The following is an 18,422-nucleotide window of genomic DNA, read 5'->3' on the forward strand; positions in this document are numbered from 1 at the left end:
ATAGGAAGGAAAAAAAACAACTACTCGCTGCCTTTAGGCTGCGTCAGCACCATGGACAGCTGTCAGCTCAACCGCTGGCCGACTCCCGTGTGCTGACGTACTCGTGACGCACTTTTAATTAGCGGTCAGTTACACGAATACGTTGGAGGCTAGTTATCTGAGCATCTTCAAATAACAGTACTGTACCATTCACTTGAGTGTTCTTACGAAGATTTGACTCACTGTTTAATGTCATTGGAGAGAAGAATGCTGGGGAAAAATGTCACCGGGTTGTTTTGGGGAGAATGCTTCACTGCTTTCTGGGATTATTCATGCTTGCTCACTGTCAAACACTCGATCGCTTAACATTCGAATTTGAATTCAACCAAAGAATGTGTTTTTCAGTGACGACTGTGCTTTCCCTGAAACGACCAGTCAACGTGGCTGCAGTTAAAAGGCCTCTTTGTCTGGGACCCAAACAACCGTGTTGCGTTCGGTTGCAGTTTGGCAGTTCCTTGTAAACTGATTTTATTGCTGGTTATTCTTGAGCAAACTGCTGTGCTGTGTTATATATGAAATGACTTGCATTCCAGTGCTTGGTGTTCTTGAACAAATGCATAACATCTCCATTGTTGTTTGGAGTTTCAATGCGCTCCTTTGTTCTCATTCTCAGTTTTCAACGAACAGACCGGCGCCACAGTGACTTCTCATCTCCCTCCCTCGTCAGCACTGCAGTAAAGTCAATTATTTTCATACATTTGATTAAACAAATGAAACATCACTCCCTGCAGCAGCTTCACAGGAAAAGCCTGGCACTGCAAAAATGCCAGCATCACAGTACACTTCGACAAACACCACCAGAAATGACTGACATATGGATACACTTGACAAATGTTTACATAAAACCTTTCAGTGTTTTTATTCATTTATTTGACAAGCAGCAGGATCATGTTTGTCACCTCATTTTTTCTTTACATTTGAAAGTAGATACAATAGTCAGTATACCAGTTTTATTACAATATTTTTTCCTAACTTCGGTACATTTAACAAAGAAAAAATAAAAATAAACACACAACTGCAAACGTGAGAAAAGAAAGCATGTTTTTTAAAAATGTGTAGCCAACAAAGTCTCATTGATGTCACAACTCTTTCCCCGGGTTTCTTTTTTTCCTTTATTTTCGGTCGTCTAGTATGTTTATCAGCTCTTTCCTCCCAAACAGCGATAGGCATTTTCTTTTTGTCGTTTGACGCACAGGTGCGTGGCACTGGTGATGTTGTAAACAGCTTAAAATCAGAAGGTGGGCGGGGTTGGGGTGAGGGTCTTGTAGGTGGTGGTGTTAGCTGGCTGTCCGATGTGACTCGATGACCTTTCTCGTGTTCAAAGATGGAGGCACCAGTCCTGCTTTTAGTCACCGCACATAATCACAGCAGACAGCTACAGTCCAAAACCTAAATGGATGAATGAGTCTGTTTTGTTATTTATTTTGCGTTTTAAACCTGCATCTGCCGGTCAGTCACACAGGCGAGTGTTTGTGTGGAAGCGCTCCCTTGCTGCACTCTTCTGCCTACGCCACGTAGCTGTACTCGTCTGCCGAAGTCTGGCTTCGCTCGATGTACTGCTTGTCGATGAGCACCTCGATGCACTTCTTGATCATGCTGATACTTGGGTTGAACCTGGCTTTGGACTGATTGATGACCTGCACAGAGACATTCAGGAAAAGGTGATTTAACAGATTAAAACAGATATTGAATCGTAACAAATATTTCAAACAGAAATGACTAAAAAGTTCTGAATGAAGAGAACTTGGACTCACCTCCTGGATGAGGGCGTTGTGTCGGAGCACCTTTCGCGCTTTCATGATTCTCACTATAGCAGCTTGTAAATACATTTTGCGGTCCTCATCTACAGCGCTCCTCGTCTGCTCCATCTCCTAAAGATCAGACAGATATGGTTTTAGAATGATCAAGACAGACAGGATAACAGCAAAGCATATTTTTGAATGAAGGGTAACCATTTGTCTGACCTGTGGTGTGTCTTTCTGCATTGATGTTGTGATCTTGAACTTAGTCCTTTTACTGGTGAAACTCATATTTAATGAAAACGTGGACTCGGTTTCAATGTCCTCCTGTAAGCAGAGAGGAAATCATTTGACTTCACAAGACATTTGGTACAAAAAAGCCTCCCAATCAATGCATCAAATTGCACTCAGACCTTTTGTGAGTCGTGGTTGAGCATCTTGACGTCCAGCAGGGACCTGATGGTCTTCTGTAGCTCCTTCTCGTTCATCTGGGTGCCGTCCTGCAGCTCCTTGTAGGTCACCGTCAGGCTGTTGTTGAAGGCCAGCAGCACAGCCATCTGGTAGGTGGTCACCATGGCCACGTAGGGCTTGGACAGATAGTTCATCTTCACCTCACCTGAGACGAGCAGATGAACGGTGGAACAAACGATCACGACAACCACGTTTAGAGATCTTCAGTGGCAGTCCCTCTGAGCTATTGGCTTATAAAGATGCATTTCTATATTCAAATCTACCAAAATGTAGCTTTAAGTTGTGTATGTGTGTGTTACCTGTGCAGAGATAGTGGAGCCAGGTCAGCTTCCTCCCACTGAAGTGCTGATTATAGAACAACTCAAACTGTAAAAGAAGATAAAGACAGAATGTATTATTTAATCTCCTCCTTTATTCAATTTGAACAAATAACTGTCAATAAATCCGCAATTCAAACTCACCATCTGCACACTCTTCTCTAGTTCTTGAGGGATGGCGAATGTGGAGGAGGGGACGTGTGTGAGGGGCCATGCTCCAGCCTGAATTCAGAGATCATTCATCACAACATTACACATGTTTAAGTCTGAATTACATTTCTAACACTGTCCTTGACGTTCTTCTGAGTCCTCCTCACCTGTAATACATAGATCTGGAAGCTGATGCCCAGGTCCACCACCGTCTCCTGTGTCTTGATGAAATTGTTGAACTTGTTGTTGAGGTCGGCGCTCACGCTCATGTCGGTGTACATTCTGTGCAGTTTGCTCGTGAACTCGTAGCCACAGGCTTGCTGTAGGAATAAAGAGGACAAGGGGGTGTGTGAGCAGAGGATAATCAGACATATAAGAAGTTCATATTGTATTGTTTTGCACTTACCTTTAGTTTGTTGATCATGGCTTCTTCAGAGTCCATCGACAATGATAAACCGTGTATTAACCGCTTTGCTAGCATTCTGGCGTAAAACTGTGGAAACGAAAGAAAAGCGTAAACCTGAGCGCTCTTTTTGGAGAAAGACATCCTACTCAAGGTTACCACATCTGATTGTCACGAGGTGTTTTCTTTTATATTCCAGCATAAGAGGAATTGTGTTCACCTTTTGAAAGATGTCCTTGTCGTCTATGTACTTGAACACTGTGATGAAGCTCGTCAGCTTGTCCTCCACTTCGTTCTCCGTCATCCCCTTCGCAGACTTCTTCAGGAGATTGTCGCAGTATTTCGCCAGCTGCACAGAGACACCGGGAGGGGACATGACCTGGTCAAGGCGGTGTGTATCATACAGTGTGTTTGCCTGTGCATGTGTGTATGCGTGCGTGCACTCACCAGTTCAGGCGCTTTACAGATGGACTTGGGCTCCCTGAAGTTCACCACAGACGTCAAAGCCTGAGGAAGAGAAATCCAACAAACACATTCAACACAATAGTTGGGACTGGGGTGTGGCTTTTTTAGCTGTGCGAGAGGACTGCGGGGACCCTGGGCTTCAGATACGCAATGCATTCTGGTAAATGTAGGCACTGCCAGGAGGAGAACTTTCTCTGGCATACACCGAGGAATGTTTTGCTTGAAATTGACTTCATTTATATGATGTTCCCTTTAACAAATGTACCCAATTTGACTTATAGAATATAAATATACTTGGTGTTTTGCAGTTACAAAGAGTACTCCAGGAGAAAAAGCACCTGCCAAAAAACTCTGTTCTGATATCTAGCAACTGTAATAAATATGTTTAATAAGGTGGAAGCTATTCTGGGAGGTTTATTACCTTATCGAGTGCGCTCATGAAGTGCTGATCTCCATTTAGAACTGTGTTTATGAGCTGAACGAATTTACTGTGGACCTCCAGCACTGACTCCACAAACAGGGTTGGCATCTAGAGAAGCCAGAAAAGAGAGAGAAACAAAAAGAGGAATACAAATTAGTATCATAAGTGCAGCTGAAGTGGACATACAAAATTACAGAACTTTCCAGAGCAGACAAAATAATCCATCTCGGTCTATTTTAACATCCTAGGACCTTTTTTTCCCAGGTCTCCATGCTCTAAATGACAGGGATTTATTATGCATTATCAAAAAACGAACAATACTATCAACAACACTTGCAATATTTTATCATAAGAACATCAATTCAAGCTTACTTCAAGTTATTTCCAGCCAACACATCTACCAGGAAACACTGTTTAAAGCCCTTCCAAAGGCAATTCCCAAAAACAACAGCAGCTTGAAAACCCACTATCCTGTACGTGCATGTAGTACTAACGTTTTCCTGAGAGAGGTTACTGGTGCCTCGGATGCCCTCGTTGTGGATATGGACCTGCAGCTCCTGAATCATGTGGGGCAGCCCGCTGGCTACAGCCCGCAACAGGGTGTACATGTTTGCCATGTCTGCAAAAAACACACACAAAGTTAATTCCATTGCTGTAAATCAACGTGTAAAATGTGTGAGATTGTGCGTAATTTGCCTAATGCAAAATAGATTAATCCCGGAGGACACACCGACCTTCTCTCTTCTCCTGGCGAATGATGCTCTGGCACTCCCCGTGCAGGAACTGCAGGTGATCGGCCACCATCCTCTGCTGGCATTCATGGATGACTTTGGCATAGGAGCTGGGGTGCAGGTACTTCCGACATCTCATTTCTTCGTCTTTCAACCGGCCTAAAACCTTGAGAAAAGAAACAGATGGAAAGGAGAAAGACAATGGCTTCAGTTTCTCAAATCCAACAAATAACTTTTAATGTATCTTGAAATTTGGCTAAATATCGTATTATTATGATAACATCAGACAACTCTTGAATGAAATGACATTTAAAAACAAGCTGTGAACTTTTCTAGACCGCACTGTACTGTAATGCAGTGCTGCTCACATACTGCCCTAATGCCTGGATAAGCTTTAATGTTATCCTGTTTACAGCCTTTAGGGATAAATCTATCAGAGAAATCTGATTATGTGGTAATAAATGAACAAGTGTTAGAGAGGAGAGAGGAGAGAGAGATGGAGAGGTCATGACAGCTGAATTTGCCCAGGGGTGGTGATCTCAGCCTGAGCGAGTTAATGGTAGAGATAATACTCAGATTAAAACTCTTATGTCACCAAACGGACATGACCTGACAGTTCAAACACACACACACACACACACACACACACACACACACACACACACACACACACACACACACACACACACACACACACACACACACACACACACACACACACACACACACACACACACACACACACACACACACACACACACACACACACACACACACACACACACACACACACACACACACAGGCCTGGGTTGAGTATAAACGGTTGTGATGGATGCTGGTGTACACAAGATGCAGGGTTAGTCATCCTCAAAACAGGCTACATTTGGGAGTTTATTCAGAACACACACAGCTTTGTGATAAGGGTTTAGCTGTGATATAGCAGCTCAGAGGCTCAGGTGGCAGCTTGAAGATACCCAGTGTTGTAGGGACTACAAAAGAACGTCACACTCTGTAGTTGCTCAATCAGCTTATTAAAGAAAGCAAAAAAAGACGTACGTGAAAACTGTGCGCTATTGCATTCTGTTAGTGTTAAAACTGATTAAAGGATCCCTACTTCCCCCCTCTGTGTAACCAAGAATACGTAGGATTACAAGGTGCAGGTGATTTGAATTACCCCGACACACACACATGTCCCAACAGCCCACGGCCACAATAACCAAAGTGACAACCCAACACATTCCTTGCCCCTCCACCCAGCATCCACATACTTGCATTATCTTTCCATCAATCCTACCTTCTCCATATACTGTGAGCAGTTGGATTCTTGCAGCAGATTGGAGGCTTCTTGTTTGTAATACTCTCCCGTTTTTGACAGAAATGGCCCTTCGAAGATTTCCTGATAAAACTGCGAACACAGAAGAGAAGAGAATGTGGCCGGCATAGGATTTACTGTTCATGTATACCAACAGAGTCTTACATGAAAGTCTACAGTACATAACAACTCACACTAAAGCAGAAGCAGTGCAAAAAACTGTTTTTGCTTTGAAGTAAAAACACAATTTGTTGTCTCACCTTAAGTGGAAACTTCTTCTTGTACTGTTCAACATGAACAAAGGAGTTGATGACCCCGTGGATTACCTTCTGGTTGGGGTTCTCACCACAACGATCACTGTCAGGACGAGAATAACATTAGCGCTAAATCCTGTGTTTGGTTTTTATGACCGCTGAAAGTGTTGGAAAACCTGTTAGGTGTTAGGTTAAAGACAGCTACATGTCCAGAAGTAAAGAGTGAGAAAGACTGGAAATCTGTACCATGACTTGATAGGCTATCCCTGTTTTCCCCAATATTGCTGAAAGCCCGAAACATTCCGCTTAGACGACAAAGAGTAATGTTGTGGCTCAGTTTGTGTGGAAAACATACTTTTTGATTTCATTCAGCAACATCCGGATCAGGACAGCCTCAAGAGGCTCGATCATGAGCTTCCTCCACATATCTAGCGCCAACTGCAACGACAAATGAAAAGGACAGCAATTAAAAAAAGTTACAGATAGACTCATAGAAGTTGAATCTCACTGATCTCTCAATCAAGTGGAGGGAGTTTTTTCTTTCTACCAGTATAGTCAGTACCTCTCCAATCTCCATGAGCGGCTCGTTCATGTCCACTCCCCCGTAGCCGTACTGCAGGTCTGCTTCTGTTAGTTTGTTCTTCTTGATGAACTGAGTGTTGAGGTACCTGAACAGAGTCGGGGAGGAGGTCAACATGTTAAAATATCAGATGTATGAGAACCATTTCAATCTAACTGCTGCTGACCGGGAATACTTGTTGCCAGTTTAGTACACTCATGCAGTGACTCATAAACTCCTAATGGAAGTCTTCTTAACTCGGCAACAAGACCAGATTTAAGGGCTTTTTTCCATTATCCACATCTACTTGAAATTAATGAGACATTTGTTAAATTATTCAAATGTTAAACAATATTTATAATTTGAGATTTGCAATGTCAAAAAAAAAAAAAAGAATCATGCATCAAATATCAATTAGATAGATACATTTTCGTTTAATACATTCAATGCCTTCAAGCCTTTCAGAGCGTTATAATGGCTGCTTCTTTTAGGATCAATGTTCTCTTCAGAACATGAGTTTCATTTTGTGTAACCAGCAATAAATCAATCAACCGCAGTTTATGGAAGTAGCACTCCTTTAAGCCAACTTTATGGTTTCAGTGACACAGAAAAGTTTCCCTATAAGTCATAGATAAACTTTCTAACAGCTGCGTTGATTTCTTGTTTTTAAACCCAACATTGGTAACAATAACTAGCCAGAACATTGGTTACACATATGATTAAAAAAAACAGCGTGTTAGTGAAACAAAACTGCTTAAAGCTAGTTAGATTCTTTCCCGAGAAGTATCACTTTTGAGTCCTCCATGAATCATGAAGGATATTACGATTGTCTAATATGAAAGGATCAAAGATCAACCAAGTCCGCAGTGCTACAGAGCATTTAACCCCTTTTTTGGGTTTTACAGCCCACACATTTATGGTTGTGTCTTATTACTTTCATTAACCCTCTGCAGCCCTTTCTGGCAAAAAGCTCTGATAATATCAGCACAAAATAGCAGACTTACATAAACGTAATTGTTGGCCATACACTTTGACTTACAGTAGGAGAAGGCCAGGTGTTGCTAATGTTATATAATAACCTTTAGCTGTCTTTGGCTCTTTCTGCTGTAATAATGAAAATGTCGCCTCTGTGGGACGAATAAAGATATTCTGATGACACTAACAATGGCTCATCATGAAGTATTGTGTGTCAAGGGGGTAAAAGTTAGGTTTCCGTCTGCACATTGTAGTTTGAAAATGAGGAAGATTCATTTCATACTGTTGTCACTACTCACATATGCTGTGATGCTGAAATACATACACCGGATTTGCTTGTCTACACATTGTTGCAACATTTTTTAAAGGACGCAAAGATTAGGTTAGCAGCGAGAAGGCTACCAAACACGCTGAAACTGTTTTTGATAGCTCTCATCACGCTGCTCCATTGTGTCTGATTCAGTCCACCTTAAATGATGTGAAGTTTTCATAGCTGTGCCTGTCAGCAGCACAGCAATCACCCGTAGCTTGATTTTTCTCCAACAGTCAAGCATAACACACCAGCGTCAAGTGTTAAACGACTGCTAATACAGCAGCTAGTGTCGAGTAACACTAACCATTAAACCTAAAAGCAGAATGATCATTTAAGGTGTTTTGTTTTGATTCAGTCGACACCTTAATCTAACCTTGACTACAGGATGATTTGTGTTTGAAAGCAGGCTTGTATGTTTCCCAGACTTCAGGTGAAGATAATAGGCGACCCTCTTCTATATTAAGAACTGAACACTATTATGTCACCACTAAAGCCAAGCGCCTCTCTCTCACTCAGAGGGACAAAATAAATTACAAAGGCATATGCATGCACAGTGGGTCTGGTGGGAAGTTCATAAAAATAGATCTGAAAGCTCTCCAAGGGAGTATTGATTTAGAATGGATAAGGACACACCAAATGCACAATGGCACTTCGGACTTCAGGTAATATTTAAAGTGTACGAAAATGTTATGCTATTAAATGATTAAATGAGTAATCTTTGTATTGAAGGACATTGACACAAAAAAAGGAAGCAATGTTACCTGTACAAGCAGTCCATGTAGTCCGCTCCTTTGCTGTACTCGTCCCAGTATCTGTGGTACATCACTAAAACCTTCTCCTCTGAATCCAGGACTTTCTAAAATGTACACACACAAATTGTACATGTGTTATATAAAGATGCGCCATAAAGAAATAAAATGCTTGCAGAGGGGTTATCTTTGCCAAGTGTGAAAAAGCTCTTGAGAGTGCTTACCTTGTACAACTGCCGAACATGATTCTCAAGAAACACCTTGGTCTCTGTGTATAATCTCTCACCCAAAGGCTCTGGGTATGCAACGCACAAGGCATAGATGTCACTGGTCCCCAAATGAAGGATAATAACTCCATTATCATGGTTCCATTATGAATAGATGCAAATTACAGTTAACAAAGATGTACCAGATAGTTTTTTTTCTTAGTTACAGCTACATTAATAGTTGGTTGGACTCTGTCTGAAAAAAGAGCTTGTTTAACACTGACAGCATACAGTATCAACTTTACAGCTTTTATAAAAAAAAGAAATGGCTAATTAAAAACTAATTTAACCACATTTTCTGTTTAAGGTTTGACATTATGTCCATAAACACTATTCTAAAACTTTTTTTTGTAGTGTTTTACTACTATAAATATCGAGCAAGTTGGCATAGGATACGAGAATCGATCATTCCACGTGGCTCTCTCCACATAGTCGAGCATCACCACTGCCTTGATTGTTGTCAGTAGCTTGTTCCATGTCTCATCAAAATCCACCACCCGCGGCTTTAAGGACATTGTACAGCTTCTCTTTGACCCCTGATAGACAAAAAAGAAAAACAAGAAGAAAGAAGTCAGTAAATAAATGAAATAACTAAACACATACATTTCTTGACTGTCCCAGTTTTACAATAATAGTCTAATGTTATCTTTTGGATCCTGCAGTTAATTAGCCTATATTATATTAATGTTATCTTTTGCAAATACATTTGATTTTCGTTATAAACCAGGCAGCAACTGAAAGCAAAACAAACGTAACCTTCTCAACGTGACAGAAAGAACCTAATGTTGCAACACTTTTCTATTCAATGTATTAAGCTCGATACACTAAATGTTTTAACATTTCATAATGAATTGTCACTTCTAAAGATAACATTACAGGTTGTGAAAATGTAAAAAAATGCATTTAATCAAGAGTAATTAAATAACACAAATAATAGAATATAGGTTAAATTGAACATGTATGTCAACAGAAATGAGTCTCATGATAGTCTGCTACAAAACAGCTACTTCTGTGCTAGCAACAGATGAGATAAACATTGTGTTCAAGTTCATGGAAGTAATACTAACGTTTATCAATAGTGAACGCAACCACAGCATTTAAGCTGCTCTGAAACTTACCAGACGAGACTACTGCATGTACAATATATATACTACTGCATGTGCCAGAAAATCAAAGATATCCTGCAAGTAGGGGAAACTAGGCCCTGTGTTGTTTCTCGTCATTCATACCAGTTGATTTCACGTCAGTGAAGACATTGCAACATCATCATAGTTTCTCTTGCTATTCAATTCACATGCCGATATCCATCTATCAAAACATAGCAACAATGTAACTAAATAAACAGCCATCTTGCAGCCATGATAAAGGCAGCCAAGTAAAGGTTACTAGCTAGCGGAATGCCAATCCCAAAATAGGATAGCTAGCTAAAGGGCTAGCTAGTTTCTAGCTTGCATGCTACTTCTTCCTGCTCTAGTCCCAGCAGTTTTGATGCATCGGCTAGTAGCTAGCTGTTAGTCGGCTGGCGATAGCTAGCTCAGCTATCGCTAGCAAATGCTCATCTTCTCTGCAATTACCCCATATTTGTACTGACAGCTCAGGAAAACATGTTGCTGTTGTGAAACGAAACATGTGACAGAGGTCAAGCGTTGACTTCTGGATAATACGTACCTCTGTTTAGTATTTATTTGTTATAAAACTCAAGTTTCTCCGCTGTCACAGGCTTGATTTGTCTCACTTACAGGTCTTCCCTACCTCTGAGATTATACCATTGTATTCGAAAGGGGTGTATTATGAACAAGCGTTATTGATCGTTACGCTTTTTTTGCTTTTTACCATGGTAATGTGTCTTTGAGATTTTTGGTATTTTAAAGAATCAATTATATATCTTTACACACTGATAAGAATAACATAAAATACAAAGGAACCAAAGCCATAAGAACACCTATCGTCATGGTATCGCCTAAAACTACGGAAACCTCTTAGGAATTGAGTATTACAAATATAACCACAGGCATTCTTTAGGTTCTTATGTAGTGTATCTCTGTTGTTGTTAGAAAGGGTTAAGTGTTTTTGCCTCAGCGTAAGTTATACACTAGGCATATATCCCATGAACCAAGTTACAGCTGTTTTCCAAGCAGCTGTGGAAGTTCTCTATGCACACTTTGATATTATATTTTACATAACTCCCCCGTATAAATTGACTCAACATGACACTTGGAGGATAAATATCAGAAACAACATTGGTTTTCATTTGCAACTAATCGTCTGTTGAGTGTTGAATGCCATTTGTAAACATATGAGTTGAAACAATCTCAGTGAATGCACGGTATCAGTATCATAGTAATAATGGAAGGGAAACCAACCAATCAGAAACGTCCGACAACATGCCTAACGTCCCTTAGCTAACATTTCAAATAATGCTAAGTTTTACTACACTTAACTTTGTACAGCAATATTTCTGTCTTTTATACATAACACTTCGTTTTGTTGTGATCGTGGTTCAAGCTCATCAGGTTAAACCCAACAGGTTCACCGTCATATAATGTAAGCTATGCCAATAAAGAAAGGGAACTTTTTAATCAACTGGCTTTTAAACGCGAGTTAGATCTGCTAGTCAGCTAATGTTAGCCATTATTATTTAGAATTAAAACAGCAGCTGGCTAAATCAAATAGAAGCTGAAATATCTGTTTTAGATTGTCCAATTTCATCCATACATGGGATTTTGTATTCATTATTTATTAGCATCATTTAGATCAATTAACAAAGGTTTCAACGTGAGCTCTTAATGTTATCAACCTTTCTAATAAACAAGAAATAGAACATTATGAGCTAGTTACTTATCTGAACCAGCAGGGAGAGCCTTCCAAAGCCAGTGTATAATCATAACTTTCCTCAAACAGGAAAACACTGATTCAATGTTAACAGGTCCATGAATTATTGAATGTACCTAATACATGATGCTATATTTTCTTACTGAGAAATTCCATGGTATGGCATCACCAATGGCTGCTTGCAAACTTAATCTCCCTCTGGTCCTTTAAATAAATATATAATAACAGAAAAAAGTACTGATCTTAAATGTAACAGCGATTCACCACATTATGTGTAAAAACAATCAAGCTTTTATTTGAATAGTAAGAAAATATAAGGATTAACACAGATGATTAAGATGTGGCAAAGCTGATATTGACAGCCCAGAAGCAACATTTATTGATTTGTCTCACTGTACACATGAAAACCCTGTCTCTGACCTTCTCTAATCCCCAAGGCATCACAGTGCACTCCCTGATCAGCAGCCCCAGTCATTACCTGTCAGAATGAACCAAGTGAAAAACCAAGAGACATATCAGCCAGGTGCAACCATACCTCATCATCCTACACCTGTTTACCAGAAGACCAGCTACAACCAGTTCTGTAAGCAAAACTGCAAACAGGTTTTTATGTTATGTATTTAGCTAAATGTACCATATTGCTAAGCACTATACTGCTACAAAAACATATAAAATGATGACATAAAGAAACATTACATTGTCATTAAGAAACTTGATATAATCACAGAGTTACAGTTTCTAATCTATGATTATTTACTTATCTTTTTTACAATTTTCACCCTCCCAGATGAGTATTTCCAAGGAGCTCCCATCAATTTCTATCATAAGACCACACAGGACTGGCCGTCTGTTGCCATGACCAGCACACAAATACCACACCCTCAATCCAGCACCTACCGATACTACGCGGAGGCACAGAATTGTACAAGCAATTACCATTTATCCTCATTACAAGGTAATTCCTGTTAACCAGTGTTTATTCTTGTGTTTGTATAATATACATTTTAAGCGAGGAGAATTATTGTTGCCATTATCACAACCATTCATAACCTTATTTTTGTGTCTAACCAGTTGGATTTTCTCAAGGAGTTTCAGTCACATGTCAGCCTCCTGGGATGGAGAGCCTGCCTTCTGCGGCCAAGAGAAACAGCAAGAATGGCCCGCCGGAAAAAAGTAAAGAGGAGTTTGAATACACATTTTCAGGTAACTCAAGATTTCCAGACTGCTGCTTCTCAAAAAAGATGATGGTTAGCAAAACATTATTTATTTTATAATGTCAAAGGAAATGGTTACTACAGAACAAAAAACAAACAAGCACTGAGCACTTTCACTTTTACTAAGTCCATTTGAAAAAAGGAATGAACAAGTGGAACTTTCTCTAGTATTTAAGTTTGGTGTTGCAGCTTATACTTAAGTTAAGTTTCTTGAAAGGTCTTCAATCACTGTTTCACATTCTCCTAAAATGGTTATCTTTGAAAACTCCCCCCAAAACATTATTCCAAAACATAGGATGTTGTCATATTTCCTTAAAATATCTCAGGTCCTCTATTTCCCTCTGTATCGCCTGCAGAGGGAGCCAGCCCCTTTAGTATTATGTATGAAATGAATCATCTGAGTGATTATGTGACTACATATCATTAACATATTAGCGTAGGTTTATGTGCAACCTGGCTTCATAGTAAAACCCTTTATGCATCAACATTTTTCTAGATATTCTATTCTGATAACAGCAAAAAAAAGACATGTTATTTCTTACGCACGCTATTAGTTCTTACAGTGAAAAAAGGTTAGAGATATAAAAGTATGACTATACATGTTCAACAAGCTGCAGTCCTCAGGGTTTTGCTTTAGTCTGACTGAAGAAAATTCCTGCCAAAGACAAACAGCAGAGTGCCTGACTCATAGCTCTGTGTCGGGGAGTGAGCAAACTGTACTGTTGACATCAGGAGGCCAGTGATGTCATGGTGATGTCAATGCCTCTAATTGTAAATTGCACACATAGCCCCGCAGTTGGCTGTGGTAACATTTCAGTCAGAGGGAACGCTCACAAGGAGGCAGTTTCTCTGCAAGAGGATACATGATGGCTGTAACTGGGGATGAGACAGAAGCAGGTATGTTTGCTTACTCTTTTACTGGCCAATCTAAATCATAGGGCTTACCTTACACAGCTTTTTAGTCAAGATACTCAAGTGGTTCGTAATGTCAGCAGGCAGAATTCACAGGTAATTTGTCAGTTTTGGAATTGAACAAAATAGTCAAGATTATGGTTATTGTGATCTTGCAATTGGGGCATTACTCATTTGTTTACATATTTTAGGGTTTGTTCATCAAACCACTATTAGAAAGTTCAATCTTTTTTACATAACACTATAAGTAGGCTCGTCTATGAAAGTAGAAAAAGAATGTCTCATTTCACCCAGTCAGCGACAACAAGCTTTCCCAGATAAGTAATATTTTCATAGGGCTTGCTTGTCTCCACAGTCATGCTCTCTCCCCATTACTCTCCCTCTCTTTGTGAAATGCTCTGCCCACTCAGCGCACATAGCAGCACTGGCTGACGTCACTGCTTTTCCTGGCACAGGCCCCCTGCAGCGATATGTAAATGCAAAGCAGCGATTGAGATGTACATTGACGTCAGTCACCAGCCAAGCTGTGATTATATGCAGTGCCTTATGTGATTCCAACATTTCAAAGAATTAATTATCTGCGGTTTACGCGATAAGGGGGGCATTGCATTCTACTGGCACTGAGCGTACAATGAACAGAAGAAGATTGGAATGGTTCTCAATTTGTATTTCTTTTTCAGCGACAAACTCCCTTTTGATAAGAAATGTGGAATTCTGTCTCTTAATTATATCCATTTATTACATATTAAACAGACATGACATTTAACAACACACTTTAAATGAGCATGTGATAAATACAACTTTTGAAATGCTGAAGAGGTTCTAGTTTGGGAAGACAAAATGCATGTGGACATTATTGATTTGTTGGAGGATGTGTTTTAAATGTGGCTTAACTGAAAATATTAGACAGTCAGATATATCTAACTGAATATTTGTACATTTAAACTTAACATAAAGAACAAGTGTTTCCCTTAATTTATTATGGGGTTGTTACTGACAATTTGTAGTTACATTGGTACATTAGTTGTATTGATTCATCTGTTGTTTGTTTTCTTGATTGATTGATTGATTGATCAAATTTTAGATCTATAAAATGTCAGAAAATTGTGAAAGAAGTCCATCCGTGTGTTAAAAAGCCCAGGATGAAGTCCTCAAATGTTTGAATATAATGAGTTTACTGTCATAGAGGAGTAAAGAAAATTGAAGAAGCTGAAATTAGAGAATTTACAACTTTTTTCTTTAGGAATAACTCCAACCGATTAATCCATAATCATATATGGTGATTGATCAGACTTGCGGTTCTGTAACGACTTGTAATCCTATAATTAACTCCTGGTTACATATTGAATTGCACGATTAGGAATTATTGTTTTATTAAGCAACCAATTTACACGTTCCATAAGACATTCTCAGGTTTCTTTGGGTTGCACCAAGTTGAATAAATCACTTTTTGGAACTAACAGTTACTTGGGAAGGATATTTCCTCACAAGCCATGAAATGGATATACAAATAACGGGTGCAACTCAATCCTGTTGACCGACATGTTGTTTTTCCTGTCTCCACAGGCACCTCAGGTGACTTGACAGCATGCCAGCTGCAGAACACCAGCTCCAGCCTCCCACAGGGGGGAGCCGAGACCAGCACTCAAGGTTTCATGAAGTCGACGGACCCCTTACAAAAGAGAGAGCACCGCTTGATGAAGAACAGGTAGAGTGGACCATTCACACTCATCATCCTCCACATTTGACTGATCGATAAAGATAGTATCGATAAAAATGAGCTGTATTATATAAATGACTGGTTGTCTATCGTCACTCATGATTAAGATGAAACTGCAGTAGCAATAGATACATTCAGGCAATTGAAGAGGCAAGGAAGCAACATTTTTATGTTTTAATCAAATTATAGTAAGGTTTGACCCTCGAGCGATTTGATTGGGCAGTTGTTAACGCAGTAATCCTACTCTGGTGTTAACCAAATCTACCAATCCATAATATAAAGCAAACCAAATGCAGAAAGTGAATCAGGGGTTAGTGGCTGCTTGTTTGGACATTCATGATGGATGGAGATAAATGGCAGGTCAACATGAGTAGAGAGGACTGAACCTTACTGCGTTGAGATGGAAGAAAAATGTACAGTATGCCCCTCCCATTTCTGTACACTACATAGCTACGGCCAACAGCTGATAAACTTAGTTGAGCAAAGATACCGAAACAGGGGGAACGCACCAACTGTGCCAGCACCTCCAAAACGCCACTTTTTCCAACCGACAGCACTGACAACAAGTTGGATTTTTGTATTGCAAAATGTATTTCAAAAATACTCCCAAATGTGAAAATTGATATTGGCCTTACTTAAACCCCATTGGACACATCACTCTTTCTGCTGGGCCTAATACACAAACACCTAGCAAATACAAAATGACAACGTATGACAGTGACTGCATCTAATAATACCATCTACAAGCCTGTCATCATTCCACCACATGATTGTCCTCCATCCTGGGTGTTTAGCTGCTAACTCTTAGGTTGTCTGACTCCCCATTATCTGCACGGTTACGCATGTTTGGAGAAAACAAAAGTAAGTAGAAAGTTGGATAACCGACTTTGTAAGTGGGTCAGTTGCAAGTGGCCTTGTGTTTTAACATGCGTTTGGCTCGCTGTCTGTAGAACCTGGAGCTTTCTGTGTGTTTGCGTAAACAGACTTGTGTCACCATTGGCAATGACTCACACCTTTCTTGTTTGCACGCTCCCCGTCATCCCACATCCATCATCAGTAAAACGTCTTGAATGCTTTTTGTTTGTGACATTCTCCTCTTTCAATTGGTTCTCGTACTATAAACTTTCTGTTCCCTCTTGAAGAAACCTTTTTCTAGCATTTGGAATGTTTTATCCTTGGTGTAAACTGATTCCTGGCTAGAATGACTTATCTGTTGTATCTTGGAGGGTAGCCAAGATGTCATGGCTTCTTTTTTACGTTTGCTGATGTTGTTTGCTTCCAGGGAAGCCGCCCGGGAGTGTCGGCGCAAGAAGAAGGAATATGTCAAATGCCTTGAAAATCGCGTGGCTGTGCTCGAAAATCAAAACAAGACTCTGATCGAGGAGCTAAGATCCTTGAAAGATATTTACCGACACAAAGTCGAGTGATTCTTCTGATCGTGTTTGTCTGCTACTTTGTGGTGTCTTCAGGACTGTGGTTTTTTCTTATACAGACACACATGCACACTCAAACAAAATGCTCCTTGTCTTTGCTGTACAATGTGTTTACACGATGATGTCAATGTTTTCTGGCTCTGAATAATTCAATGTGCCACCACCAGCAAAAATAAGAACCTTCAGGGTTTTTTTTCACAAGTGAGTATTATGAGGAGCTTATGTCCATTTGAACAGGGATGCTGCCAAAAGATACAGGGGAAGAAAGAAGGACTATATGGACATACTGCTGAAACGCATTGACTTTCTAGAGGAGAAGACTAAGGAGCAGAGGGCAGAGCTGCAGTGCCTGAAGAACAGCACTGCATTTGACATTCCTCAATGATGACGTTTTTTACCCATTTGCTCTATTAAAATACTATATTAATCGCTAGTCTTTGTGATGGTCTGTTGTGCGTTGCTGTGGCAGTTTGTTCAGGAAATGCTGCCAAAAATACTCAAAGGAAATCGGGTCATCAGGGCTTCACGTCGCAATTTGTGTCTTATTAGAAATCCAGGATTTGACATCTACTGTACCGCATATTCTTTTTTAGAAACCTACACCAGGATCTGTTGTGCATCTTTATGTTTCTGCTTCTTACATGTTGCGTTATTATTTATTTGTGCACATTTACCCCTTTAGTTGTTATAGTTTCAAATACTGGTGCATCGTTGTACCAAAAAAATGAAATCTTTAAATGAAAGTTTGGTTTAGAAATACATCAAGGTGGAGCTGTGTGAATTATCTGTTTTAACTTAAATGTTTTTTGCTTAATCTAAGTATACATGGCTGATTTGAAGGTTATTTGTCACCATCGTTTAAATGTTTTGATCACAAACGTCTTACAGACATGTTTATTGTATTTGCTTTAATAAAGTTCTTGCTCTGTTTCTCTGTGTTTTTCCCCACGCATATTACATACAAGACATCCATGAAGGACACAGTACGATTTCTATCTTATTGACATGTGAGTCTCAACCTTGGGCTTCTGCTCAGAACACAACATGTTTTTTCTTTTTCGCGATTGACTCAACTTGACTTCTTCGACTATCGACATCGAGCAAAGCCATTTTTCCTCTTTTACATCTTCTGTTGCCTTTTAAAAG

General features: G+C 39.8%; 2 protein-coding genes and 1 long non-coding RNA gene across 4 annotated transcripts; 2 read left to right on the top strand and 1 right to left on the bottom strand.

Annotated features, from left to right (window-relative positions):
• Positions 1 to 873: 873 nt before the first annotated feature.
• On the bottom strand, positions 874 to 10,973 carry cul2 (cullin 2). 2 transcript variants are annotated; one of them, XM_063873969.1, is made up of 21 exons: positions 10,834 to 10,973; positions 9,562 to 9,701; positions 9,124 to 9,226; positions 8,912 to 9,006; positions 6,866 to 6,971; positions 6,659 to 6,741; positions 6,310 to 6,406; positions 6,032 to 6,142; positions 4,740 to 4,902; positions 4,500 to 4,624; positions 4,006 to 4,113; positions 3,567 to 3,626; positions 3,340 to 3,468; positions 3,123 to 3,209; positions 2,884 to 3,036; positions 2,711 to 2,788; positions 2,549 to 2,615; positions 2,192 to 2,394; positions 2,004 to 2,105; positions 1,794 to 1,910; positions 874 to 1,676 (listed from the first exon to the last, which is right to left on the bottom strand). In XM_063873969.1, exons 2-21 carry the CDS (start codon positions 9,678 to 9,680, stop codon positions 1,545 to 1,547), a joined length of 2,238 nt encoding a protein of 745 aa, XP_063730039.1. In that variant the 5' UTR covers positions 9,681 to 9,701; positions 10,834 to 10,973; the 3' UTR covers positions 874 to 1,544. The 2 variants fall into 2 exon arrangements, with proteins under 2 accessions (XP_063730039.1, XP_063730040.1); XM_063873970.1 differs by lacking the exon at positions 10,834 to 10,973 and adding an exon at positions 10,284 to 10,488.
• Positions 10,974 to 11,598: 625 nt separating this feature from the next.
• Positions 11,599 to 13,200, top strand: LOC134883873 (uncharacterized). Its single transcript, XR_010168344.1, has 4 exons — positions 11,599 to 11,709; positions 12,435 to 12,580; positions 12,785 to 12,952; positions 13,069 to 13,200. It is a non-coding gene; the product is annotated as an uncharacterized LOC134883873 (long non-coding RNA).
• An 801-nt stretch (positions 13,201 to 14,001) lies between these two features.
• On the top strand, positions 14,002 to 18,206 carry LOC134884168 (cAMP-responsive element modulator-like). The gene is made up of 3 exons (XM_063912864.1): positions 14,002 to 14,108; positions 15,690 to 15,831; positions 17,126 to 18,206. The coding sequence occupies exons 1-3, from the start codon at positions 14,075 to 14,077 to the stop codon at positions 17,268 to 17,270; spliced, it is 321 nt and encodes a 106-aa protein (XP_063768934.1). The 5' UTR covers positions 14,002 to 14,074; the 3' UTR covers positions 17,271 to 18,206.
• Positions 18,207 to 18,422: the final 216 nt, after the last annotated feature.

This window comes from Eleginops maclovinus, chromosome 21 (assembly GCF_036324505.1).
Source record: "Eleginops maclovinus isolate JMC-PN-2008 ecotype Puerto Natales chromosome 21, JC_Emac_rtc_rv5, whole genome shotgun sequence".
Classification (NCBI taxonomy): domain Eukaryota; kingdom Metazoa; phylum Chordata; class Actinopteri; order Perciformes; family Eleginopidae; genus Eleginops; species Eleginops maclovinus.

Bases quoted from the DNA above. Each gene is read 5' to 3' on its own strand.
- cul2 (XM_063873969.1), bottom strand. From the start codon at position 9,680: ATGTCCTTAAAGCCGCGGGTGGTGGATTTTGATGAGACATGGAACAAG. The intron at 4,114-4,499 runs GTTAGTACTACA...TGGCTTCTCTAG, and splicing joins GTAACCTCTCTCAGGAAAAC to ATGCCAACCCTGTTTGTGGA. The intron at 3,627-4,005 runs GTAATAAACCTC...TCTCTTCCTCAG, and splicing joins TCATGAGCGCACTCGATAAG to GCTTTGACGTCTGTGGTGAA.
- LOC134884168 (XM_063912864.1), top strand. From the start codon at position 14,075: ATGATGGCTGTAACTGGGGATGAGACAGAAGCAG. The intron at 14,109-15,689 runs GTATGTTTGCTT...CTGTCTCCACAG, and splicing joins TGGGGATGAGACAGAAGCAG to GCACCTCAGGTGACTTGACA. The intron at 15,832-17,125 runs GTAGAGTGGACC...GTTTGCTTCCAG, and splicing joins CACCGCTTGATGAAGAACAG to GGAAGCCGCCCGGGAGTGTC.